This window comes from Prionailurus viverrinus, chromosome A3, assembly GCF_022837055.1.
Source record: "Prionailurus viverrinus isolate Anna chromosome A3, UM_Priviv_1.0, whole genome shotgun sequence".
Taxonomy (NCBI): Eukaryota; Metazoa; Chordata; class Mammalia; order Carnivora; family Felidae; genus Prionailurus; species Prionailurus viverrinus.
Window position 1 is genome coordinate 18,845,238 of NC_062563.1, and position 26,338 is coordinate 18,871,575.

The window sequence follows — 26,338 nt, forward strand, 5'->3', positions numbered from 1 at the left end:
GTGATGGAAAATGAAACTGCTCTTGTGAAGTTTAGTTTGGGGAGTTAGAGGGCACTCAGCCACCAAACAGTGACGAGTTGCACGTGGATATTTGCATCACCGTACGGAGTATCTATCAGGACGAAAAGGACCCTTGGAAACCACCTAGCCCAGCTTCGTAGGCCTTGCAGGCATGTCTCCCCAGCACTCCTGCTCGGCAGTGAGAAGGTCTCTGCTGCCGCACCTCTGGGTACGACCTTCTAAGTTAAGTGAGAAGTAAGCATTTGTCAACTTACAAATTAGTGTGTCTTCCCTGTGACATCAACCTAATGGTCCTGCGGTGGTTGTCAGGTTGTGTTCTTCACCATTTACAGATGAAGTCTGATCCTTTTCCCTTCATCTTTCCAAATCTTTGAAGATAGGTCTCGTGCCCAAAACAGTAATAAAAACCGTGCACAGAAGGACAGGCTCTTTGGGACAGTAGTTCTCAAGCTGAGAATTAAAGGGCGCGTGCTGTTGATGGTAGAACCTGCCTGGGAGAGGACCTGGTAGCATGTGCCATGGGACTGACTCAGAGTCACCCTGTAGGGGACAGACAGAAAGAGGAGGCTGCCTAGCTAAGAGGACTCCTAGGAGATCTTGTACTGCAGGCTGAGGATTCTCTTGTAGATTAAGCAGCCATGCTTCTTTAATAAGTGAGACATGTAGTAAAAAAATGATGTTTGGGGAGAAAACTTTATCTGGCAACAGTGAGATGGACTGGGTAAACCGAGAGCTAAGTGGCCATCTAGGAGAGTTCTGTCGTAATGTAAGTATGGATCATAAGGATCTAGAGAAAGGTGCCAACTGTAGCATTGGGGAGAAAGGGTCGACTATGACACAACTAGGGAATAACCCGTAATATGTGATGAGGAATATAGAAAGCAGCTAACTCATGACTGTGAGTCTTACCGGCTAGGAGAATAACAGTACTTGTAGCTGGGACAGAATCAGAGTCCTTACATTCACTGAACAGTGAGGTGCAAGGTGAAGGACTCGGGTTGTACCCTGCTAAGTGACAGCGGCAGTGTGTGGCTCTTTCATTCCTTACTGCACATGTGGGTATGGGGCGCTGAAAACAGGCTGAGCTGGAGAAGTTGGCATAGAATTTCCCTTGATAACCTGCAGAGATGGTCACAGCTGATGAACAGAACCAGTTTGGACCTTTGAGGAATTCCTTAACATTTCTAACCGCCATCCCCAAGACTTTTCCTGAATGTGTGCCTGATGCTGGGAATCAAAGAACACATGCAATAGGGGCCCCTGGCTGGCCCAGTCGGTGGAGTGTGCGATTCTTGTTCTCGGGGTTGTGAGTTAGAGCCCCACATTGGATGTAGATTACTGTTTAAAAAAATAAAATCTTAAAAAAAAAGAGAAAAGAATGCAGTAAAGCATTTATCTGAGTTCAGAGATGCTGACTATTGTTTATTATTCTGAATCCAAAGGGGACAACTGTCCTCTTTAGTCCCGGCTCAGCAAGAGCCAGCAGGGACCTTGCAGCTCTTGCACTCAGCATGGGAGTTCTGGGGGCAGGACCCTGCCAGGGAGTCTGCAGCTTGTGCTCGAGCCTTCCTAGCGATGGGAGCTTACCGTTTCTCTGCAAGGCTCATTTAATTACCAGATTCTAATTAATCACCCTTCTATGTATTGAATCTGAAGTCTGCTTCCTTGAAACTTCCACCCTTTGATCTTGGGTCCTGGTTTGCCCTGAGGTACGTTGGAGAACAGGCAGAATTCTTTCAGCAAAAGTGGACTGGGAGCTTCTAGAATTGTAGGCTCTGTTAGCAAATTTATTGCCACCCTCATACCAGATAAAGGTTGAGACAGGGTCTGGGGTCAGGACTGCCTGGATTTATGAGCAGGTGAATTATTAACCTCTTTGTGCCTTCTGCCTTCTTTCTTTCATCTAGAAAATGAGGATAATAATAGTTTCCATCTCTTAGCATTGTTGTTTGGATTAAGTGAGCTAATACATGCTGCCATGTGATAAGTACTCAAAGCATTGTTCAGTAGTAGTAGTGGTATAGTATTTAGGGACAGGAAATTGTCAGCAAAAGAACTTTAAAAAGTTAAATAACAGCTGTTTCAGATCCAGGCTATGAGAAGTCAGGGGAGTCCTGGTGACATGCTCTGCTTCCTAATCTGGGTCCTGGATTCACATGTGTGTTCAGTTTGGAAATTCATCAACCTGTATGTTATCTAAGGTGCACTTCCTGGAAGTGTATTTCATATCAACAAAATGTGGTGTTGTGTTTTATTTTAAAGAAAGAGATGAAGGAAAGAGCAGTAATGCCACCGAAATATTGGTGGGTTTTGTCTGGCTGAAGTAAGGGTGTTACAAACGTGCCCCAGTCCTCCTTCCCTTTGAGTTTAGATGCCAGCTGGGGTTATCCTCTCACTCGGGGAGGAGCTGCCCATCTGTCCTCTGAATTGATTTCTTTCTCATTTGGAGAATAAGTGAATACTGTTCACTTAAAATTCTATTCTCTCATGCCATAGATGCTACCAAGTGTCAACACATTTCAGTTTAAAGAAGTAGAGACCACTCTATCTTACATCATCAGGAAAACCTTCCTCTGACTGGGCTAGATGTAAGCAGGCTGGGATTCCCATATCTAAGACCTCCTCACTGAAGTTCTTACTGAGGAGGCCAGCAGGCACTGTCAGCAAGGTAGAACGATCAACGACTGTTGTAAATTCTTAGAGCTCTTATTATCTGAGCTTTAAAAAAAATAAACCTTGAAATTATTTGAGTTGACTGACAGCTGAGGTAAGGAATGGCATACCAGAAAAATAAGGGTTCTTTCCATTCTAAAAATTGTGTGTGTGTTGCCACCTACTACTCGAGCCCAGAGTGGCACTTTATGTGTTTTTTAAAAATTGCCAAAAATAACCTTTCCTCCCACCTCCAATTCCCATTTCCCCCTCCAGAGGCAGCCACTGCTAACCAGGTTCTTCCAGAGATACTCTGTGCATGGACCAGCTTAGATGAATGTACATCCTCCTTTTATTCTCCCCAAAATAATGTGTATTTTACATACTATTCGTGCTCTGCGCTGTTTCTCTTTCTCTTTTTAAAATAACTTAGATGGAGGTCTGTCCCTATCTGTGTAAGTAGGCCTTTATTTTTAATAGCTAGCCTTTAGTCTTGACTGGTATTGTACAAGTTACAAGTACTCTTCTAAACTTCTTTGCAGTTTAGCCATGAATATGAAGCCTCTCCCTGAATGGGGCCAGCTTCTCTGTGCCTACCCTTACCTTCACCCCGTTTTGCATACGTCGACTCCCAGGGTCATCTTCCGTGCTGTAGTTCTTTCTTGGTTGGTCTCATTTCACTGTTAGACTGCTGTGGGCTCCTCAAGAACAGGCTTGCTTTTGCTCTGTGCCTCACAGTACCCAGCATGGTGCAGGGCACACAGTAGTTGCCCAACAAACGCTTACTTCCTTGTCTCGGACATGTTTGGCTCATGCCCTCCCTTGGAGCTTGAGTATGCTCTGAGCAGAATCCAGGGAACTGAGCACCTCAGGAGAGAAGGCATGATTACTGTCTGGGAGTATTGCCATGAAAAAGACTTGTAAATATCCATTTTTAACACATGCAAATGCAACGGAAAACAGCACCATTCAACATGACCTGCTCTTCAGTAGATCAATAAACTGGTAACCAGCCTCTTGGAAAGCACCTCTGCCCTAGAGATCATTATGGCCCCATAGAGGTGGTGTGTACTCTTGTGGATCTGGAGAAACAGTGTTTCTGCTGCCCTCCAGGGCTTACAGGGTGATTACAGGGCTGGTGAGATACATTTTTCCATGTGAAGTGGGGATAATCACAGTAGCATCTGCCATCAATACCTTGGGTTTTGCTTTTCTAGTGCTTTCTCATATATTACTTCACATCATAATAACTTGGGAGCGCCCGGAATTTCCATGTGTCCACTTGGGGGTGGCAGGTTATAGGCAGCTCATGGGCTCTGATACATTTGCATTGATGTGTTCACCTTTCACAGGGTCCTTTTGCGAGTCCGGATGCTGTACTACCTAAAAGCTGAAATACTGGGAGAGGCAGCTGATAAAGCGTTTGAAGGCACCCCTGCCAGGTAAAACAAGTCAGCGTGGCTCTTGGTGTTAAAGAGCTACCATATAGTCCCGTTCGTGGAGATGGACAAACCTACTTGTGCTTCAGGAGGCCCGTGTTTGCACCCAGCCCGGGGTCAGTTCCCTACGTGCCAGGAGGCCAGCTACTGTGAGACCTGTCCTCTGAACAGGCGGTCTTTATTTCCCTGCATGTACCAGTGCTGACTGTCTTGTTCTCAAACAGTGCTTGAGATCTCCACATGTTGAACCAGGATGATTTGGGCACTTTCCAACATTTGATTGTGTATGAGTTCAGCCAAGTGGAGAGTGTTCTACCTTCAGTTGACCAATGTATTGATGGCTTTTGCTGTGGTTCCCAACTGAAGATGGGCATTACACATAAGGATCCCAAGCCCCAACCTAGACCTACTGATGAGTTCTCCAAGAGGTTCTTCAGGGTTCTGTGTCAGTCTAAGGTAGAGCCTAGAAATCAAGTACATGTATGAAATAGCTCACTGGGTGAATGTGATAAAGTCCTGGTTTAAGAAACCTTAGCCCACAGCCTTCTGAGTCCTTGTAACTTCAGCCTCTCAGCATGTGACTGGGGTGTGGCTTAATATCAGGGTTCAGCCAGTAGCTCTTGCATTGTTTTTTGTCCGTGTTGAAGGAACTCTGAGCCCATGCCCTTCCTTCCACAGGGAGCTAGACGTACCCCTGCCCGACATCGACTACATGGAGATCCCAGTGGATTGGTGGGATGCTGAGGCCGATAAGTCCCTTCTGATAGGCGTGTTCAAACACGGTGTGTATTTCAGTGCATGCTCTCCCTTTCCTGAGCAACTCCATAGCCTGCTGCACGTCTCTGGTAGAAAGTAAGCCTCACCTCTCCTCTGTCCTCTCAGATGAACGTGCGAGTCATGAAAATAGGGCGAACATTAATAATATCAGTGAGGAGCTTCGCAGAGAGCTGCTGTGGTTACAGAGAGCCTGTCCACACTGTCAGACCTTGGACTGCCTCATTCTCCTTCACTCTTAGAGTCCCAGTGTCTAGCCTAATGCCTGGCACGTGTAGGCATGCAGCATTGCTTGAGTAAAAGAATAAGTAAATGGGAAAATGTTAGGTTTTAACCTTTCATATGTATGTAGAATTCTAAGATCAGTCTAGATAATCTACATATTCCTGGAGTGCATCTTTTTGCCCCACTGGTATAAAAATTTAAGAATACAAGATGGCATGGACATCGTTTTTTAAAAATACGGTAACTAAGAGTCTAGGGGACTGAGAGAAGTATTTGAGTAGCTTGGAAAAAAACTAAATAAGTGCCCCTTTCTTCACTTCTGGAACTGTCCTAGGCACCTGCCCTTGCCTTCAGCCAACGGTTAAGGTGAATGATGGAAGCACCACGTGATAGTCACTGTATTGTGGCTGGTAGACCCCTTCCCTGCCCAGTGAAGTAACTGAAATCTTAAACTGGAGAGCAGGACTCAAAGTGGGAAGAGTTGGTTATACTTGGCTTTCACTGTCAGCTCTGCCACTTACTAAATGTGGGACCTTGAGCAAATCATAAATTTCTCTGACCTGTTTCTTCACCTGTACCACAAGGATAGTATCGAAACAGCCTGCCCGGAGGGTTGTTTGAAGACTCTTTGAGACACTATATGTGGACTGCCTAGGGCAGTGCCAGGCGATACGTGCCAGCGTAGGACATGTTCAGTGCTGCTCTGCCACTTATGTGCAGCCACTCGCTGCTCTGCCCGTGGAAAGTCGCTTTCTCACACAGCCCTCATCAGTAGGACTCAAATCTGGAGGCCAACCAGCCACGCTTCCTTAAGAGCCATGCCTGTACATATTTTAATGAGGAATCCCCTTGACGCTTGGATTTGGGTGCTGCAGTGGGAGGTCAGGACTGCTGAGAGCCCTTTGTCAAACCGCTGGTTTAGGTGGGAGCAGCGATGCTGTTGGCGAGAGCTGCCTGTGATGGTGGAAATGCCCTGTCTCTGTGCTGTCCGCTGTGTGGTCCACCAGCCACATGTGACTCTTGAGCACTTGAAATGTGACTGGTACATCTGAGCAACTATATTTTTAACTTTATGTAATTGTAATTAATTGAAATTTAAATAACCACATGTGGCTCCTCGTTGGGGCAGTGCAGGGCCAGAACTCACCTCTGCAGTGGGATGAAGAAGCAGTGACCTCTCGATTAAGCACAAGGAACCCACAGTACAACCAAAACTTGGTTTAGTCTGATTTTGGAAAGAACTCAAAGGAAGACAAGTTGTTGGAGACAGGCAGATTCAGAGCATCTGAACTCAGCGTGTGGGAAAGTCCATTGACCCTGGGTCTCCTATCGGCGGTAGTTTTAGGGTATGTCGCCCGACCCTTGGTGGAAAGAACGTGATGTGGAAAGACCTCACAACCTGAAGTCCCAGCATTGTGGCAGCCACACGCTTCACCTCCATCCTTCCTCCAACCCAGCGCACACACACCACAGACATACAGAAAGCCTGGGTGGATTCTGACAACAGTGTGAAACCACCTAGCTACACATGAAACAAATAAAAGAAAATCCCTGAATGAAGAGGTTACTTAAAGCCAGAGCTGGAAGTTCACTGATAGGACAGCAAACCAGAGGGACTGGGTTTGTAATGCCCACATGCAAGAAAGAAACAAGCCCTCTGGGAAAGGAGGGCAAGAAGAGGCCCTTTGGCCCAAGGATGCAGAGCTGGAAGAACATGTTCATGGGAGATAAATTACGGACACGAAAGAGGAGAAAATGTGGAAGATAGAATGAGGTTGCCTTGTAAGCAGTAAAACAAGATATCCCAGACCAATGCTAACAACAAACAAAAACAAAACACAAGAGACCTAGTGTGGCAAGATCAGTGTCCTACAAAAGGTCTTTAAGGAAAGGATAATTTGGGATAAAGAAGGTCGTTATACTTTGCTGATAAGTGTAGTTCCTTACAAAGGTGTGGCTAGCAGGGTAACCTCAGAATGTGTAAGAAGACAGGACTCTAAGTGGAGCCAAGACCCTTTCTCTCTTAGGAAAGGCAAATTAACGCTGGCACCATACCTATTAGTTTTGTTGTCCCTGATGAAGGCTTAGGGTAGTGGATTAATCAGTTGATCTTAGTCTTATACTGGAAATGTTCAAGGGCCAGTCAGATGATGTCTAAGGTAACTTCCATGTCTAATGCTCCTCTGCTCTATGAAACAGTTTGGGAGGGTATAAGTTAGTAACTCCTAAGTGTTTCCTGAGCACACTCGTGCAGTCTTAACGATGATGCATCACCCACTCCTTTCAGATTCCCCCAGATTGCCAGTTGAGGTGAACTCACTGTCAAAATCAGGGCTGAGGGCATGTGTGCGATGCCTACAGTGGCTCATTGTGGCATACAATGACTAGCAGACACACTATAAAGATGGGAAAACCCAGCCTCCGTACCCAGTGCTGGGGGACTAGACCTAAACCACACATGCGTACCTGGCTCACTCCTGCATAGAACTAGCCCTCTTTAGCTGGATGGTAACATTGGTTCTACCTAGATGACATTGTACAGATGCTTGTGGTTGGTTTCATGTGCTCATCCTCCTTGGCGTCTTATAGAATCCACATTGGATCCTGCCCCTGGCCAAATGCCCATCGGACATTCCATGAGCATAGGCTCATCTGGAGAATACACCTGATGACCCCTGTATAACTTAGCCCACATAACATGTCTTACCAGGTCTTACCAGCTGACAGTCAAGCTTCCAGACACCCAAGCCATCTGGTGTTCACTTTTCAGGGATTTCTGGCAGGAAGCCCTCTGCCTCGCCTTCATCCTGTGGAGGCCTAAGTATGAGCTGCGGCGCTACAGCCATTTTCTTTGTTAAGAAACACACAGCCGTTCATTGTCTGTAGTTTTGTGGCTCTTTTAGTCTGCCCCAGACATAGCCCGCTACAACCCTACTTAGATTAGAACGATATAGCCATGGTTGCATCTCCAAGCTGACCCCTGGGGAAGAATTGCCTGAACCTTTGGTTGTTTGCAACAAGAAGGGCCCTGTAGCAAACCTCTTCTGAATGATGCTCCTGACAGCTGTCAGTTGTGTTAACTGACTACAGCCCTCTAGGGCAGCCTGTGTTTAAAAAGTTCATCAAGATAAGGAGTTTAGTATTTTTGTTCATGTTCTGCAAGCAGCCCACACCCTCAAAGGCCGTCATATACTATGTATTTATTGGTACTGCTCTTCCAGCTCCTGCGACTCTGCAGGGAGGTTGTCGGGTTTTCTAGGGGACTGAATCCGTCATTCCTCCTTGCCACCAGCTTCGTAGCTCACTGAGAAATAGGAGTGCAAAATCTCTCTAGACTTGAGAGCCACACAAGACAGAGAAGGGCTGGACAACAGAAGCGTCCCCAGGTAGTCGGCTGCTGAAAGAACTGCTTCATGCCCTTGTTGAGCCCAGAGCACCAGAGGGCAGGACACATGGTCCTCAGTAGTAAAGGGCTGGTGGAGGAGGTTTTCAGCCTCTCACCTATCGGATGAAGCACCTCTCTTTTCATGGGGAGCAGCAGGTGGAGCTAGCGGCAGGAATTTCCTCAAGGCAGCAGGAGCATGGAGGGCCTTTGTTTTCCTGTGAGCTGAGGTAGGACACAGGGAGAGGGTACGAATGGCTCTGCCTACAACGATTATTGGAAGAGAATCTGGGCAAAGCTGATTCCTGCAATCTTTTCTCGAGCGTGCACGGTGTTGGGCCCCACGCTGGGTACTGAATGTGTACTGATAAGAAACAGACCCAGGTTCTTTTCCTAAGGAGCCCACAATCACATGTGACTGACAGTAATCAAGTAATCGCCCTGAGGAATAGCGAGTAAAGAACATAAGGTATCGCAGTTTCTCCTGCCATATGCCTCATGTGGGCAGCACCTGTCATTGAGATGGCACAAGAGTCACTTTGGATTAAAAGATAAAGTACCTGCAGCTCCTCAGAGAACAAGTTCCAGGTGCTGCCTACAGGGTGGAGGACAGAAGTGCGTCAACAGTGATGGTAGAACAGAAGCCAACAAGGAGGTGAAGTACCCAGCAAAGTAAAACAAAGTCTGTTATTAGCACCCATGCTGGCTCTCATTTTAGGTACAGCATTTTCCATCACGGGGGTCTCTGTGTATGTACTCCAGAGCTAGAAATGGACCTTGCTTCCTAGGAGCAACATGGAAAGGGTTTTGATGATCCTGAAGGAGTTTCACCCAAGATAATTTGCTATAACAATAGATTTGGATCTTGTATGTGACCAAATCCTGTCTCATTATAAGATGGCATTAGGTTTAGTAAAATAGTAACAAATTCTCAAGCCTGGGATTATCATAGTAAAAGTGATGTTATCTCACGGTTTTGGCTTCCTTTTGGGAGTCTCTTCTGCATCAAAAATGCTCATCCTGTGTTTGACTTTTGGAATGTGGTAAGGTTAGGTAATTCCAAAGCCCTGGCCAGTAGATTAGGATTTCATACTGAGTTGATGATTATGGAAGCAATAGGTCGGTTTTTTTTTTTCAACGTTTTATTTTATTTTTGGGACAGAGAGAGACAGAGCATGAACGTGGGAGGGGCAGAGAGAGAGGGAGACACAGAATCAGAAACGGGCTCCAGGCTCTGAGCCATCAGCCCAGAGCCTGACGCGGGGCTCGAACTCACGGACCGCGAGATCGTGACCTGGCTGAAGTCGGACGCTTAACCGACTGCGCCACCCAGGCGCCCCGATAGGTCGGTTTTAATCTGATTAACAACCACAGCAGCCCTCCCTGTGTCTTATCCCCTGCATGCATCACTTTGTTCAGTTGCTGTTCCTAACACATGGGACGGTATTGGACTATCAGAAAACAAGGCCCGTTCAGGAGGTAACAAGTTGTCCGGAGTTGGGGGTTAAGGGGAAGAAGCTATAGAACCAACTTGCCTGATTACTTTTGCTATCCAAAAGAAGTAAACGAGTAAGTGTTGTATCTAGGCCTTGTATCTCTTTACGGACACAGAATACGTGCATAAGCTTTTATTTTTGGTCAAGCACTACTCAGGGCATCTACTTTAGCTCAAGGATATTCCTCTGATAGGATATCTGATAGGATTCTATTAATCTTAAATAATGTTTTTTGATTGTTTTATTTTTCATTTAATAAGAGAAACAAAAATGGCTGTCCAGGGCCCAGGGTAGATTTGGGGAGTTCTAACCTATCATCTGACATTTCTCTGCCCCCGATCAGGGTATGAGAGGTACAATGCCATGCGAGCAGACCCAGCACTTTGCTTCCTGGAGAAAGTCGGGATGCCAGATGAGAAGTCTCTTTCTGCAGAACAGGGTGTTACAGAGGGGACCTCAGACATTCCCGAGCGGTGAGTCATCTGTGAGGTGACAGATTTTGCCATGAATCTATGACCCCTTCCACATATCCAGCATTCTGCTAGCCTCTCCCAGCATCTCCCTTCAATCTTGCCCTCTGGGAACTACTTTTCAAAACTGCTGCATTGGTTACGTTCTGTTACACCTTAGGCCTTTTTGACTTCCAAGCATTTTGAACCAAATACCAGTTCCTGTTCTTCATGGATTCCCCAAGCTGCCCACCATCCTACCCAACTTATCTCTTACTTGATCAGAGGATTCTTGAGGATGAATTCAGCTAGACCTCTCATACCTAACAGAAACTAAGAGGTACCCCAAGTACAGGCTTCCTGATCTTGAAATTCCTCAGACGAAATTCTGGTATTATTTAAGAATGTGTTGTCCATGAGTAAGGTGGATTTAGGAACCACTTCTTGATGGCTGTGGCATTTAGGCCTTGTTTATGGGTCGTGTGCAAAAAAAAGGTATGAAAACGTCTCCTTTGAGTTTTGTCTACTGTTGGCATAACTCCCAAATGTGTAAATTTATAAGAGAGCTAAATACACAGCCAGAAACTGGTGCTCCAAAATATATATATTTGGAAAACACAATACATATCTCTTAGCTTGTGTTTGGTAAACTTTGAGCTCATCTTCTCCCCAAAAGTAGCAAATATCGCTTTGCATTGCCTAGGACTGCGGCCAGGCCTAGCCAGGAGCTCCTAACCACCTGTTAAAGCCAACAAAAGAGTGAAAAGCATTTTTCATCTGTCCTTAACCCCTAATGAAAACTTAAGCTACTGTAACATTCTCTGTACCAAAGAGAATTTCCTGTGAGCAGATAATAAAGATACATTTGGAAAGATGTTAACAGAAGCCCGAGTGGTGATACTAATACTGGATGTGGGGGGAAGGCACTACGTGGGTGAGGTAGAATGGGGCAGAAAGCTTACATTTTTGTGGGTGGCTCTTTTTTGTGTGGTTAAGCAGTAAAGGTGGGAGATTGTACTGCCTCCAGGACCTGAGCAGCAACAATAAGAGTATTTGAGATAGGAACACTTCAAAGCTAGTTTTAAGACAAATCATGAAAAACAGGCGTCAGCAATAGTTAAGCTCACAGGACAGAAGACATTGGGCAGCTAAGCTCAAGGCAGGTGTCTGATGGGAAAGAGGGAAAAATGTCTTTCCTTAATAGCAGTGGCAGCCCCGTTTCCTCCCAAGGAAGTGAATGCCACCAGGTAAGGGATTCTGCATGAAGCTTCACCCCACTGTGATTAGGGGTGGGGGGTTGTTGCACAGGCTTCAACCTCTGGAGTCTCTTCTTTCATCAAAGACCCATGTTCAGGAAACTCTGGATGGGCAGTAATGCTCTTGTTTGTGACAGTATCACTGTCGAGCAGCCGGCCTCTAAACTTGTCTGAGAAGATCCTGAGTCTCATGCTGAAGTCTTAGTACTGAGTGGAGGTCCTTGCCCGTAGACGTTATGACACTAGGAAAAAAAAAAAAAAAAACAGATGTTGAGGCCTGTGGGAAAAGGGATCCACTAATATTTTTGTAGTCAGTGATTTAGATGGTTTTCTTACAAGCATCCTGGTTGCAAAATAGCTCCTAGGTGGTGCGTGATGCTTTTTATTTTACTTTTATTTAGAGGCAACACGGATAAAGAAGACAACACTGAAGACAAGTTAGATGGCCTGCAGAAACAAATGGTGAGTCACATGTGCTGTGTTGGTCCACACAGTCCTTACCTAGTGTCGAGAGAGAAACCCCCATCTTGGCAGTGGGCTTGGGGATTTTATTATAAAAATTCTCAACATACAGACTGCATTGCACTTTCATTCTAGTGAGCTTTTGATTTTCATATAACTGTAGATTTTAGATGCGTTTGTGAGATACCTTACAGAGTGATCCCACATACTTTTTATCCGGTTTCCCACCAGGGGAACATCTTGCAAAACTGTGGTACAGAATCACAACCAGGGTGCTGACATTGATAGAGTCAAGATAGGACATTTCCATGACCACAAAGGTCCATCGTGTTGCCCCGTTACAGCCACATTCACTTCCCTCCTACCTTCATCTCCTCTTTAATCCATGGCAACCACTAACCTCTTCTCCATTTCTATGATTTGTCATTTTAAGATTATTACTTAAGATATATAATAAGAGGTGGGGTGCTTGGGTGTCTCAGTCAGTTAAGCATTGAACTCTTGATTTCAGCTCAGGTCATGATCTCATTGTTTGTGAGTTCGACCCCACATTGGTCTCTGTGCTGACAGTGCAGAGCCTGCTAAGGATTCTGTCTCCCTCTCTCTCTGTTCCTCCCCAACTTGCTCTCTCAAAAGTAAATAAACTATTTTTTAGATAGAAGATATAAGATATAAGAATTTAAGAACATACATTATCTTTAAAATTTTTTTTAATGTTTTTGTTTATTTTTGAGAGAGAGCACAAGCAGGGGACCAGCAGAGAGAAAGGCAGACACAGGATCAGAAGCAGGCTCCAGGCTCTGAGCTGTCAGCACAGAGCCCGACGTGGGGCTCGAAACCACAAACCACAAGACCATGATCTGAGCTGAAGTCGGGCGCTTAACCGACTGAGCCACCCAGGCACCCCAAGAATATACATATTAAATGGAAACATACACTGTGTGACCTTTGGGGATTGGCTTTTGTCACACAGCGTAATTCCCTGTATACCAATCCAGGTTGTTTTCTGTAACAGTAATTCCCTTTTCGTTGCTGCATAGCAGTCCTTGGTATGGATGTCCCACTTTGTTTTACCATTCATCCATGTGCAGGATATGTGCATTGTCTCCAGTTTTCGACTATTACAGATACCTCTGTAAACGTTTGCATACAGATGTTGTGTGACTGTACATTTCCAATTCTGTGGGATAGACGTCCAGAAGTACGATTGCTGGGTCATACGGTTGTTGCGTGTTTAGTTTTTTTTAAAAATTGCCAAGCTGTTTCCAGAGTGGCTGTACCACTTCACATTCCCACCGGCCATGTAGGAGTGGTGCACTTCCTCATCTTTTATTAGCTTTCAGTGTTGTCACCATTTATCTTTTTATAGGTTTAATTGCTACCTGGAAGCCTCTTCGGTGAAATGTTTCTTCGTGCCCTTTGCCCATTTTTTAAATGCATTGTTTGTTTCTTTGTTTTCCTGTTGGTACTTGAGAGTTCTTTATATAATCCAGATACCAGTCTTTTGTCAGACATGTGGTTGGCAAGTATTTTGTCCCACCTGTAGTTTGTCTTTTTATCTGATTCACATTGACTTCAGCAGAACAGCGGTTTTTAATTTTGATGAAGTCCAACTTAACCAGTTTTTCTTTTTATGGATCGTGTTGCCGGTTTTAAGTGTGAGAATTCTGCTTGTCTCCAGTCCTGACAGTTTTCTTCTGTGTTTTCTACTAGAAGTTTTTTAGTTTAACATGTAAGTCCATAATCCATTTTAAGTTTGTTTTCATATAAATGGAGAGAATTAGATTGAGGTTCTTTTTTTAACCTGTTGCTCTCTAGTTGCTCTAAGCCTTTGGTTAAAAAGCTATCTTTTCCACATTCAATTACTTTTATACCTTTGTCAAAATATCATTTGAGCGATTGATCTATTTCTGGGTTCTCTCTTTTGTTTCTTTGTTCTATTTATCTCTTCCTCTGCCAATAGCATGCAATATCAATTACTGTAGCTATAGCATAAGTTTTAAAATTGGTTAGACTGATTGCTTCCACTTCTTTTTCAAAATTGTTTTTGCTTTTCTTGTTCCTTTGCCTTTCCATATAAGTTTTAGGATAATCTTATCTATAGCTATAAAGGTTCTTGCTGGGATCTTACTAGGAATCACATTAAACTCATATATCACTTTGAGGATAATTGACCTTTACTATATTGATTTTTTTTACTCTGTTGGATCTTACTATATATCTCCATTTATTTTGATCTCTGATTTCTTTCATCACCATTTTATAGTTTTTCAGCAAACAATTTCTGTTTATAGATTTACATCTAACTATTTCATTTTCTTTGGCACGATTGTAAATGGTGTTACAATTATCTTCTATCCTGCAAAATTGCTTAATGCAATTATCAGTTTTAGGGGTTTTTAGGTTTCTTGAAATTCCCTATATCAGCACTCATGTCATCTGTGAATAGGGTTAGCGTTATTTCTTCTTTTCTGATCTATCTGCCTTGTATTTCTTTTTCTTGCTGTATTGTACTGTCTGAAACTTTTGGCACTGTGTTGAATGAATGCTGAGAGCAGATATTCTTGCTTTGTTCCTGATGGAGAAAGACATTCAGTCTTTCATCGTTAAGTATAATGTTAGTTCCAGGTTTTTGGTAGATGTTCTTTATTGAAAATGAGGCATTCCTAGTTTTCTGAGAATTTTTGTCATGAATAGATGTTGAATTTTGTCAAATGCATTTTTGCACCAATTAATATGATTGTGAGGTCTTTCTTATTTAGCCTATTAATATGTTAGATTACATTGATTGTTCACAAATATTGTATCAGCCTTGCATCCCTGGATAATCTGGGATAAACTCCACTCGGACATGGTATATAATTCTTAATATTGAATTCTACTTGCTAATATTTTGTTAAGGCTTTTTGCATCTATGTTCATGAGGGATACTGGTCTATAATTTTCTTTCGGTACTATATTTGTGTGCTTTTGATATCAGGGTAATAATGTTAACTTTATAAACGAGTTAGGTGTTCCCTCCAACTATTTTCTGATAGAGGTTGTTTAGAGTTGGTATTAAGTTTTTAAATATTTAGTAGAATTCCCCAGTAACTGGCCTGGAAATTCTTTTTTGAGGGAGTTTTAAAATTATGAATCCAGTTCTCTATTTTATATTGAGTAAGTTGTGATAGTTTGTGTTTTTCAAGGAACTTGGTCTGTTTCAGCTAAGTTGTCAAATTTATGTGTGTGGAGTTCTTTGTAGTATTCTCTTATCCTTTTGATAGTTGCAGAAGTATAGTGCTATTCCCTGTTCATTCTTGATACTGGTAATGTGTGTCTTCTTTTTGTCTCTACCTGGCTTGCTTGAGATTTGTCTGCTTTATCTTCTTAAATAATCAGCTCTTTGTCTTCTGTTTTAAAAACTTCATTGATTTCAGGAGTCCCTGGGTGGCTCAGTCGGTTAAGTGTCCCGACTCTTGATTTTGGCTCCAGTTATGATCTCACAGTCATGAGATCAAGCCCTGCGTTGGGTTTCGTGCTGAGTGTGGAGCCTCCTTAAGATTCTCTCCCCCTGCCCCACCCTGTCCTACTTACGTGTGCACACTCTCTTTCTGTCTCTCTCTCAAAGAGGTAGCTAGCTAGCTAGATAATAAATTTTAAAAATTATTAAATTTCATTGATTTCTACTCCTTATTATCCCCTTCCTTCTGCTTGCCCCAGTTTTATTTTCCTTTTCTTTTTCTGTTTTTGGAGTGGAGCTTCAATTACCATTTGAGACTTCCCTGCTTGTTTAATGTATGCATTCAGTGCTATAAATTTCCCTGTCAATATTACTTTAACTATGTCTCACAAATTTTGCTGTGTTCTATCCTCATTTTCATTCAACTTAATATATTTTTTAAAAAAATTCTATTGAGACTTCCTTTTTGATCCACAGATCATTAGACGTTTATTACTTAGTTTCCAAGTGTTTAGAGATTTTCCTATTTTCTTTCTGTTTCTTGTTTTTTTTCTTAAGTTTATGTATTTTGAGAGAGAGAGAAAGAGCAAGCAGGGGAGGAGCAGAGAGAGTAGGAGAAAGAGAATCCGAAGCAGGCTTCGTGCTGTTAGCACAGAGCCCAGTTCTGGTAATGAACCATGAGGTCATGACCTGAGCCAAAACCAAGAGTCGGACACTTAACTGACTGAGCCATCCAGGTGCCCCACTTTTTTTTTTAATCTTCTTTTTTTTAAGTCTGTTTTTTATTTCTAGTTTGATCCCGTTATGTTCAGAGAACAAACTATTACTTTAGTTGTTCTAAAATTGTTAAGGTTTGTTTTATGGCCCAGGATATGATCTGTCTTGGTGTACATTCCGTGGGCACTTGAAAAACAATGTGAATCGTACTGTTATTGGGTGCAGTTATGTTGACATAATTGCAGAAATGTCGATTAGATCATGTTGATAGTGTTGTTAAGTTTTTCTGTGTCTTTGGGGCGCCTGGGTGGCTCAGTTGGTTAAGCGTCTGACTTCGGCCCAGGTCATCGTCTCACAGTTTGTGAGTTTGAGCCCTGCTTTGGGCTGGCTCTGTGCTGACAGCTCGGAGCCTGGAGCCTGCTTCCGATTCTGTGTCTCCTCTCTCTCTCTGCCCCTCCCTAGCTCGCACTTGCTCTCTCTCTCTCTGTGTCAAAAATAAGTAAACTTTAAAAAAAAGTTTTTGTATCCTTAATGATTTCCCATCTAGTTGTTTCATTCGTTGTTGAGAGAGGAGTATTGAAATCTTATTTAATTTGTCTATTTTTCCTTTCAGTTGTATCAGGTTTTGCTTCACATATTTTGCAGCTCTGTTGTTTGGTGCATACATTTTAGGTTTGTCTTCTTAAGTGGATTGACTGCTATCATTATGTAATGTCCATCTCTGCCTCTGATAGCTTACTCTGTTCTGAAGTGTATTTTACCTGACATTAATGTAGCTACTCCTGGTTTCCTTTAATTAATGTTTGCATCTTACAACTTGTTCCATTTTTTTACTTTAAGCCTACTTTTATCATTATACTTGAAGTGAGTTTCCTATAGGCAGCATAGAGTTGCATCATACTTTTTCATGCATTATGCCAATCTTCTGGTCGGTGTATTCAGCCATTAATATTTTTTAAAAATTTTATTAATATTTATTTATTTTTGAGAGACATGGCATGAGTGGGGGAGGGGCAGAGAGAGAGGGAGACACAGAATCTGAAGCAGGCTCCAGACTCTGAGCTGTCAGCACAGAGCCCGACATGGGGCTCGAACTAACGAGCTGTGAGATCATGACCTGAGCTGAAGTCGGAGACTCAGCTGACTGAACCACCCAGGCACCCCTCAGTCATTCATATTTAATATAATTATTGAGACAGTAAGTTTTAAGTCTGATATTTTATTATTTTCTCCAAGTTTTGATTCTCTATTTTCTTTTTCCTGCTTTCCTCTGGGTTACTTGAACACTTTATGATTCCTTTTTTATTTATATTTTTAACAGCTTTTTGATGGTTCTTCTAGATATTATATATACATAATATATCACAGTCCACTGCTATCATCATTCCCCAGTTCAAGGGAAGTGTAGATACCTCACTTCCAGTTTTGTTTCTTTACCTTCCCCCTATTTACAATATATATAATGGTCTTAAATATTTCTTATACTTACATTTAGAACCATATCAGACAATGTTATACTTTTGCCACAACTGTCAATATAATTTAGAAAATTCAAGAGGAGAAGGAGAGTCTATGGTATTTACTTGTATTTTTGTTTACTGGATTCTTTCTTCTTTCTGGTGTTCCAAGGTTTCTTCCTTCTAAAGGAAATTCCTTAGCCATTCTTTTAGGGTAGGTGTAGTTGACGTTTCTCCTAGTTTTTCTTTGTCTGAGACTGTCTTAATCCCCCTTTCATTCCTGAAGGATATTTTCACTGGATATAGGATTCTGGGTTGACAGTTCTTTTCTTTCAGCTCTTGAAAAATGCTGTGCCACTTCTTCTGGCCTCCATGGTTTCTGATGAGAAATCCACTGTCATTCCAGTTGTTTTTCCCCATAGGTAAGGCGTCTTTTCTCTCTTGCTGCTTTCAAGATTTTTTCTTTGTCTTTAGCTTTCAGAAGTTTAACCATGATTATTTGTGTGTGTGTGGATTTCGTTGACTTCATCCTGTTTGGGATTTTTTTCAGCTTCTTAAATCTGTAGGTTTAAGTCTTTTGTCAAATTTGGAGAGTTTTCAGCTATTATTTCTTTGGGTCTTTTCGTTCCCCCTTTCTCCAAGACTGATGATATGAATGTTAAAACTTTTGCTACAGTCCCACGGGTCCTTGATGCTCTGGGTTTTTTTTGTTTTTTTAATCTGTTTTTCCCTGGTATTTACATTGGGTTCTTTCTATTTTTCCATCTTTGAGTTCATTGATTTTTTTCTCCTCCACTCTGCTCTTGAGCCTGTCCATTGAGATTGAGTTCTTTATTTTGTTTTGTTTTGTTTTGTTTTGAGGGCCTGCTTTTGGTTACTGTATTTTTCAGATCTAAAATTTCTTTCTGGTTTTTCTTTGGATCTTTGTTTCTTTGCTGAGACTTTGTTTTTTCATTTGTGGCAAGCATGTTCAGAACTGCTCATTGATGACTATTTAAATCCTTGTGTCAAATTCTAAGATTTCTGTCATTTTGGTGGCAGCATTTATTGTCCTTTTTCATTCAGTTTGAGGTCTTCCTGGCTCTTGGTATGATAAGTGATTTTTTACCAAAGTCTGGACGTTTTGGTATTATATTGTAAGACTCAGGATCTTAATTAAAACTTCTGTTTTAGCTGACTACCTCTGACACCTCTCATAGGGGAATGGGGTAGGGGGCGGGTACCACCTTGTCACTACCAGGTAAGAGTAGAAGTTCATGTTCCCAGTCTGCTCCCATTGAAATCTGAGGGTGATGTTTCTCATTATTGCTGGGCAGAGGAAGTTCTTTGCTGACACCGTGGGCAGGGATGGGGACCTCATTACTCTTTCTCAGGGATGAAAGTCCCAGATCCCTACTTGGCTTTTTGACACCACTGCAGCAGGGGCATGGGGTGCCGTCTTATAGCCTATGAAGGGTGGAAGTCTAGATTCTCAACTTGGCCTTTGCTGGCATGGATGTGTTGAGCCAGTGTTTTGTGTTGTCAGGCTGGAGTATAGTGGATTTTGCCTCAACATTGTGCATTGTGTATATTCCTAACCTGCTTTTTTCCTGGTTCCTAGCTAAGGAGAGCAGACTTTTGTTGGGGCTTTTTTTTTTTTTTTTTTTTTTTTTTAATCTGCACACTTTGGCATTTCCAGGTAGTCAGTTTCTTTACTTCCAGATATAGGATATATAAGGCAAAAAAGAAAACCCATGGAGCTCACCACTGTGTCATTCCTTGGGTCCCAGAATCCTTAGTTTGTTTGCCTTGTCTTCACCTTTCAGAGTTTTCTTATGTTTGTTCATACATAACGTCCAGGGGGGTTAACTACACTTAGAGTGAGGAATAGGGAAATGTGTATTCTCCCAGAAGCACAAGTCTGCATTACGTTTTACAAATGAGTTTCTGGGGCTTTGCATAAGTAGACTGAAACCTTACTAGGGCCCCAGCACCGTTTGACCACACATGTTCTCTGGCTTTGAGTTGTGGAGTAAATGAATCTGGTAGAGTTTCATGGATTCTGAATCCCAGGGGTGACTGTATAGTTGTCCCCAACTGAGTCCATTGCCAGGATAATCTCTCATCTTCTCATCACCACCCAAAAGTTGTCGATTCTTTTCTTTTGGTTCTAGTTGGGAGAATGTGGGATATTTACTTTGGCTTCCATCAGCTGTGATTCCTATAACAGTAACAATGACATCACTTCCCCAAAGTAGGAAATGATTATTGTTCAGAGATATGTTTCCATGTCTCCCCATGGTTTGAGAAGCAGTGGATTGAAGCAGATCAGCATGAAACTTCTGACCCTGACCTGAAGGAAGTTAGGTTCTGATGTTGACAATTAAAATCCAAGTTCTGCCATTCCAGTCCCTAACTTATCCTGTTACCCTTTTGTCTGGAATTTGGGATGTGTTTTTCCATAGAAGCAAGTCAAGTACCAAAGAAATGAAAGTAATACCTTATGCTTGATGCAAATTTACTCTTTCCAAAGCACTTTTTCTATTTGTTTCCATCAATCCTCACCTTGGCCAAGTACACTAAACACTTCCGATGTTATTGTGGACATTTAGGCCCAGGGAGTTTGAAGGATTTTGCCAAATTCTCACAGCTACCAAAGGATAGAGTTCAGACTAGACATTTTCTAGATATTCTGCTTTTATGTTCTCTAATCAAGTGTTCTTTCAGGAAAGCAGAAGGCATTTCAGCTGCACATACATGCACTTGCACTTCTGTGGAAAGACAGCCACATACCGACTGTAGGCCAGCCCAACTCTGAAAGCTGTTCAGTCATGTTTATACACTTAGCTGATCAGTCTTCAACCTTGGAGAGATCTGGGCACTGAAGGGGTTATGGCAGAATTGCAAAATAACTCAGGTTTCCTTACAGTAGGGTTAAACTCTGGAACGACATTTTATTCATTCATGTAATTAATGCCTGTATTATTTATTTTGCTTTTGAGGTCCCTTTTGATTATAGAATATAATCAAAAGAATGGGGAGTGGCTTCTCCCAGATTTTGAGGTGGACAGATTATATACAGATTAAGCTTGACTTCTAGTCCATGTGCTAAAATAACAAACGTAGAGGAACAGCCAACATCTGAACCTGGTCTGTTGCCCCACCCCTGCTTCTCTCCCATCCCAGACCTCCTGCCCCAAAGACACTGCGTAGGTGTTTCCTTCTCCCAGTTCTGTTCTCAGGCAGATTAACAGGCAGGGTTAAAGATGCCCAAAGAGCGTGTCATCCGTAACTAGGCGAATTCCTCTGAAATAAACAGATCTGGGCACAGACGGGGACGTTTAGTAGATTGGCACCATCCCAGTATTGTAAGGAACCCTAACACACGTCTGAGTGGTCTCTGAATGTTCCATCCCCTCTGCAGCCTTGCCGTCAGAGGTCATTCCAAGTAGGTTTAGGTAATTCTGGGAGTCCATAGGAAGAAGAGGGAAAGTGTGCTGTCCTCCAAGGAAGCCCATTTCATTGTAGGGTGAAACTTCCTTATACTGCCGCAGAAATCTGGCTCCCAGCTGGTTCCATGGATTCTGTTTCCTTTTCTTATGATACTGCAAAGAACAAAACTATTCTCTCTTTCCTCTCTGATGGGATTTTAAATTCTTGAGGCCAGCTAGCTACCGTAATCTCTTTAAATGTCTTTTCAGGTGAAGTATCCCTAGTTTCTCTGCCTTTCTTTACAAGTTCAGAGTTTGAGGGTGCTCCAGACTCAAACAGTAATATTTGAATTTGGACGACTTCCAAGCTAACAAAGCACGTTCCCCTTCAGTTAGGCATTATCTTTATCCCATTCTAGAGAGGAGGAAGCTGAAATATTTTTCATCACTTGCAAAAAAAAGTCCTACTGGGACTCCTGGGTGGCTCAGTCGGTTGAGTGTCTGGCTCTTGGATTTTGGCCCACGTCATGATCCCAGGGTCATGGGATCCAGCCCTACGTTGGACTCTGCACTGACAACATGGAGCCTGCTTGGGATTCTCTCTCTCTCTCCCTCCCTCCCTCTCTTCCTCCCGTTTGTTCTCTCTCTCTCTCTCTCTCTCTCTCTCTCTCTCTCTCAAAATAAATAAACATTAAAAACAAAAGTCCTGGGGCGCCTGGGTGGCTCAGTCGGTTAAGCGTCCGACTTCGGCTCAGATCATGATCTCATGGTTCATGGGTTTGAGCCCTGCATCGGGCTCTGTGCTGACGCTCGGAACCTGGAGACTGCTTCAGATTCTGTGTTTCCCTCTCTCTCTGCCCTTCCCCCACTTGCACTCTCTGTTGCTCTCTCTCTCTCTCTCTCTCTCTCAAAAATAAATGTTAAAAAAATTTTTATTTGAAAGTCCTTCTGGCTAGAGGACACAAGAACAGTGTCTCCCTTACTCAGTCTTCTACATCCTGCGGTCTTTCCATAATAAAACTCTTGCGTTTTATGTTAATAACATTTGGTGTCTATCTACTCTCTAACATGACATTTATGCAAAAATAGAATAGTTGGGGGCACCTGGGTGGCTTGGTCTGTTAAATGTCCGACTCTTGATTTCAGCTAAGGTCATGAGATTGAGCCCTGCGTCAGGCGCTCCTCACTCTCTCTCTCAAAGTAAATAAATACACATTTTTTTAAAAAAGTAGAATGCTTGATTTTTCCTGTAAAATGAAAGTCACTGTGGGATCTTTTTTAATTCCTCCTTTGTACATCCTATTACCTCTCACAGAGGGCTCTCAAGTTCTCTTGGCAAACTCCTATGTGTCCTTCAGTAGCAAGCTCAAAAGTTGCTTTGTGGGTATCTTTCCCCCTATCTGATTTGGGTGTGGCAGGGCTGGTGACTCTTGTTTTCCCGCTGTGTTTAGGAGCAGTTATCACAAAGCAGGGCCAGTATCTTTCTGCATGTCTCATGACCACCGGACTGTGAGCTCTGGAAGGACAAGGGTTCCATCTTTTCTCCTGTTACAGCCCTTGAACCTGGCTTAGCTTCTGGCACTCAAGAGCAAGGGACACTCGTTTGCTCAATATAAGAAGACAGCTCATTGCCTGTTGTGTTGGTCCTGGGGTTTTGTAAGAGCACAGAAGAAATTCCTTGGATCTGCAGTCCCACTGATGCTTCCACCCGCACCCACATCAAGACCAAATAGGGCAGCCGCCAGGCCTGAAGGGGCCAGCCACACACAAGGGAGACGGTGCCTTCTGTTTTCAGTAACTAGGAGTCCGTGCACGTCCCTGCCCCCAGTGCAGAGGTGACATGTCTGGACTCCTGGCTGAGGGACAGTGCTTTTGATTCGGCCCACTTGCCAAATTGTCTTCTACCTGCCAGAGGCAATGTAGTACAGTGGTTAGTGCTCATCCTCTAAAATCAGGATTTCTGGGTTTTAATTCCACCTTCACCACTTAACAATTATGTGTGATCTTAGATGAGATTGCTAACTGCCCCATTCCACAGTTTCCTCCTGTCTAAATGGAATAATGAATAAATGAAAATGCATAGAAAGTACTTGGTATAGTGTCTGGCAACTCACTTACCTGGGTCCCAGTAGACCTGTGTTGTTATTGCTCCTGTTACCTTAAAACCTTCCTTACAGCACACATCTTAGCTGGAAGACAGCGATATTGATTGATTTTCTGGGAGTTGGGACTGTGTATTAGTGTTCCCATAGTCCCAGGTACTGTGTGTTAGGCATTTGCTTTGTGCCAGCATTTGGTTCATCACTTTACATAATCAACACATTTGTGCCCCACAGTCACCCTCTGAAGTATTATTATCTCCTTTTGCAAATGAAGAAATGAGCTTGCGAGATTGAGAAGTGGACTGTCAGACTGCAAATCACATGCACGCTTGAGATGGAGAAATTGCACGTTGTAACCAGTCGGTTTCCTCTGTTTGTTGTTGTCATTTTCAGTTTCCTTTGTTTTGAGGTTCTTGTTGTCAGCATTCTCTGGGGCCCTTCATGTTGACATGACAAATTCATACCTCCTCAAAGATGAGTCTTTCTTTCAGATGGATTCATGTGTGCAGACATTGAGACTGAACGTTCAACTGTGCACTTCAGGTGCAGGGCTTTCCGTGTGCCTCCTCTGGTCCCAGCCTGTCACTGCAGCCACACAAAACACACTCACTTTACAATATTATGACATCTTTTCCACTTGGGCTATTGATAAGCCAGGTCTTCTCCATTCTGTCATTTCCAGAGAGAGGAAGTGCCTCTAAGACGGGGCAGGGTACACAGAAAGACACTTGTCAATACCAGAATCTTGCCTTACTTGAGAGTTTGCCTAAGGCTGTTCATGCTTCCCAACTGTGCACCAACAGAAGCTGGTAGAGAGACTGGAAGGGAGACCCAAATGTCACATGTGTCTGCCTCACCCCAAGCTGGGAGCTGCCCTTGTGGATTTGGAGTGTGGTGACGCCCAAGTTAACCACCCATCCATCAGAAGGAGCGTGGGAGCCTCACTCCCACATTTTATAGGCTGTAGAACGTTTCTCCGTCTGGAAGTGTCTAGGATTATAAATTTCAGCATTCGAAGGATCTTTGTGGATACTGTGAGGATACTCAAAAATGTTCTCAACGGCAGGAAAGGATATAGGACATGGCTGGTAGTTTTTTCTTTTTTAGCTACTTAAATAGTGGGAGAGGATGAGATGGCGTATTTAAATGCCACTTCAAAATGGTACAATACAGGGGCACCTGGGTGGCTCAGTTGTTTAAGGTTCCGACTCTTGATTTCGGCTCAGGTCATGATCTCTCAGTTTGTGAGATCGAGCCCCACACAGGCTCTGCGCTGACAGCATGGCGTGAAGCCTGCTTGGGATTCTCTCCTCTCAGAATGAATAAGTAAACATTTTATTTTTTTAATGGTATAGTAGATCAGCTTGAGGGTTCCACTCTTCACTGATATTAAATGGCAGGAAACAGTTTGGGCTGGGGAAGAGAGCTTGAACTGGTGTTCTCCAATTCTAAATATGTTTCACTTTCCAAAACAAAGTTTCAACCCAGACTCTCATTTTGCCCTTTATTTTTAGATGGTTAGAATGGTTGGAAAGTGTAGGCAGTCATCAGACAACTGTGTTTTTTGTTTTGTTTTGTTTTGCTTTGCTTTTATTATTTATTTTTGAGAGAGAGGCAGAGTGTGTAGGGGGAGGACCAGAGAGAGAGGGAGACACAGAATCTAAAGCGGGGTCCAGAATCTAAATCGGTCAGCACAAAGCCCAACGAGGGACTTGAACTCACGAACCGTGAGATTAGGACCTGAGCCGAAGTCAGATGCTCAACCGACTGAGCCACCCAGGCGCCCCTGACTACTGTGTTCTAAACCCAGCCCTGCCACTTGCTAGCCATGTGACCTTGGGCAAGTTACAGAACCTTTCTAGGGCTTGTTTTCTGCATCTGTAAAATGAGGAGAGTCATAGGCTCTACCTCGTGAGGCAGTTTCAATAACTAAATGAGACAAACCACGTAAAGGGTTTCACCCAGTGCTTAAGTAACATGTAGTTCTCAGTAATGTTAGCTATTATCACTATTTTGTAAGAGAGAAAACGTACCCCTGCTCCTTGTTGCCTTTCTAGAATTTTCTCTTTCAGCCTCTTCCATGGTATTAGGGACCTAAGAGAATGGTGATGATTTTGACTATTGACAGTCACAGGTGTGTCTCCATTCCTACCGAACCTAGATGATATGCTGCATGCACCCTTCCAGGAAGCGGGTTGTATGTAGGCCTGGGGGCTACCTCCAGTCCATCGCATATTCTCCTCCTTCTCCCTCTCCTCCTTCCTCCTTTTCTTCTTCTTCCTCTTCTTTTTCTCCTAACCTTCAAAGGTGTGAAAACTGGAAAAACTTGGGGCACTGGGTGGCTCAGTCGGTTAAGCGTCGTCTGACTTTGGCTCAGGTCATGATCTTGTGGTTTGTGGGTTCAGGCCCCGCATCGCGCTCTGTGCCTGCAGCTCAGAGCCTGCAGCCTGCTTTGGATTCTGTCTCCCTCTCTCTCTGCCCCTCCCCGGCTTGCACTCTGTCTCTCTCAAAGATAAATAAACATTAAAAAAAAAAAAAAACCACAAAAAACTGTAAAACCTAATCTTAGCTCAATGGCCACACAAAAGCAGCCTGTAGACCATAGATTGCTGATCCTTACTCCCATCTGACCCTCCCTAACATGGCCAGAGTCTTGAATCTTGGGGCTATTCTCTTCATCATTCAAGTCAAAAGATGCTAATCAAAAAGACAGTAAGTTTTCATGTTAAAAATGGAGTCCAGTTGAAAAATAGCACTATCTCCTCTCCCACCCCCAAACTCTCCCACACGCCTTACATATAAAGAACTTTGAGAGTTCCCTTCCTGAGACCAAGAAAGGATTTGTAAAGGAATCCATCAGAGCCAGTTTGACAAATGCTCCACCATGAATAAGCTCTGTGCCTGTGAAATTACTCCAGATTCACTTGGAGCCTCAGTTGTGATTTCAATTTTAAATTCCTGGGGTTTTTGCGCCATCAGGTCTCATGTCTGGAGCAGTCACGTTTTAGGAAAAGAGCATCTGTTGCTGTGAAGTAAACGAACTGTAATGAACAC

At 43.2% G+C, this 26,338-nt stretch overlaps 1 protein-coding gene across 4 annotated transcripts in view; it reads left to right on the forward strand.

Annotated features, from left to right (window-relative positions):
* Window positions 1-26,338, forward strand: part of CHD6 (chromodomain helicase DNA binding protein 6) — a 206,698-nt gene that overhangs the window by 153,865 nt on the left and 26,495 nt on the right. For all 4 annotated transcript variants that reach the window (XR_007150819.1, XM_047852262.1, XM_047852265.1 and 1 more), the window contains exons 24-27: window positions 4,026-4,115; window positions 4,791-4,894; window positions 10,333-10,462; window positions 12,096-12,156. Coding sequence is in view for 3 of the 4 variants with exons in the window: in XM_047852262.1 (XP_047708218.1) it covers window positions 4,026-4,115; window positions 4,791-4,894; window positions 10,333-10,462; window positions 12,096-12,156 (385 nt within the window). In the remaining variant the exon portion in view is untranslated. The remainder of the gene's footprint in view (window positions 1-4,025; window positions 4,116-4,790; window positions 4,895-10,332; window positions 10,463-12,095; window positions 12,157-26,338) is intronic.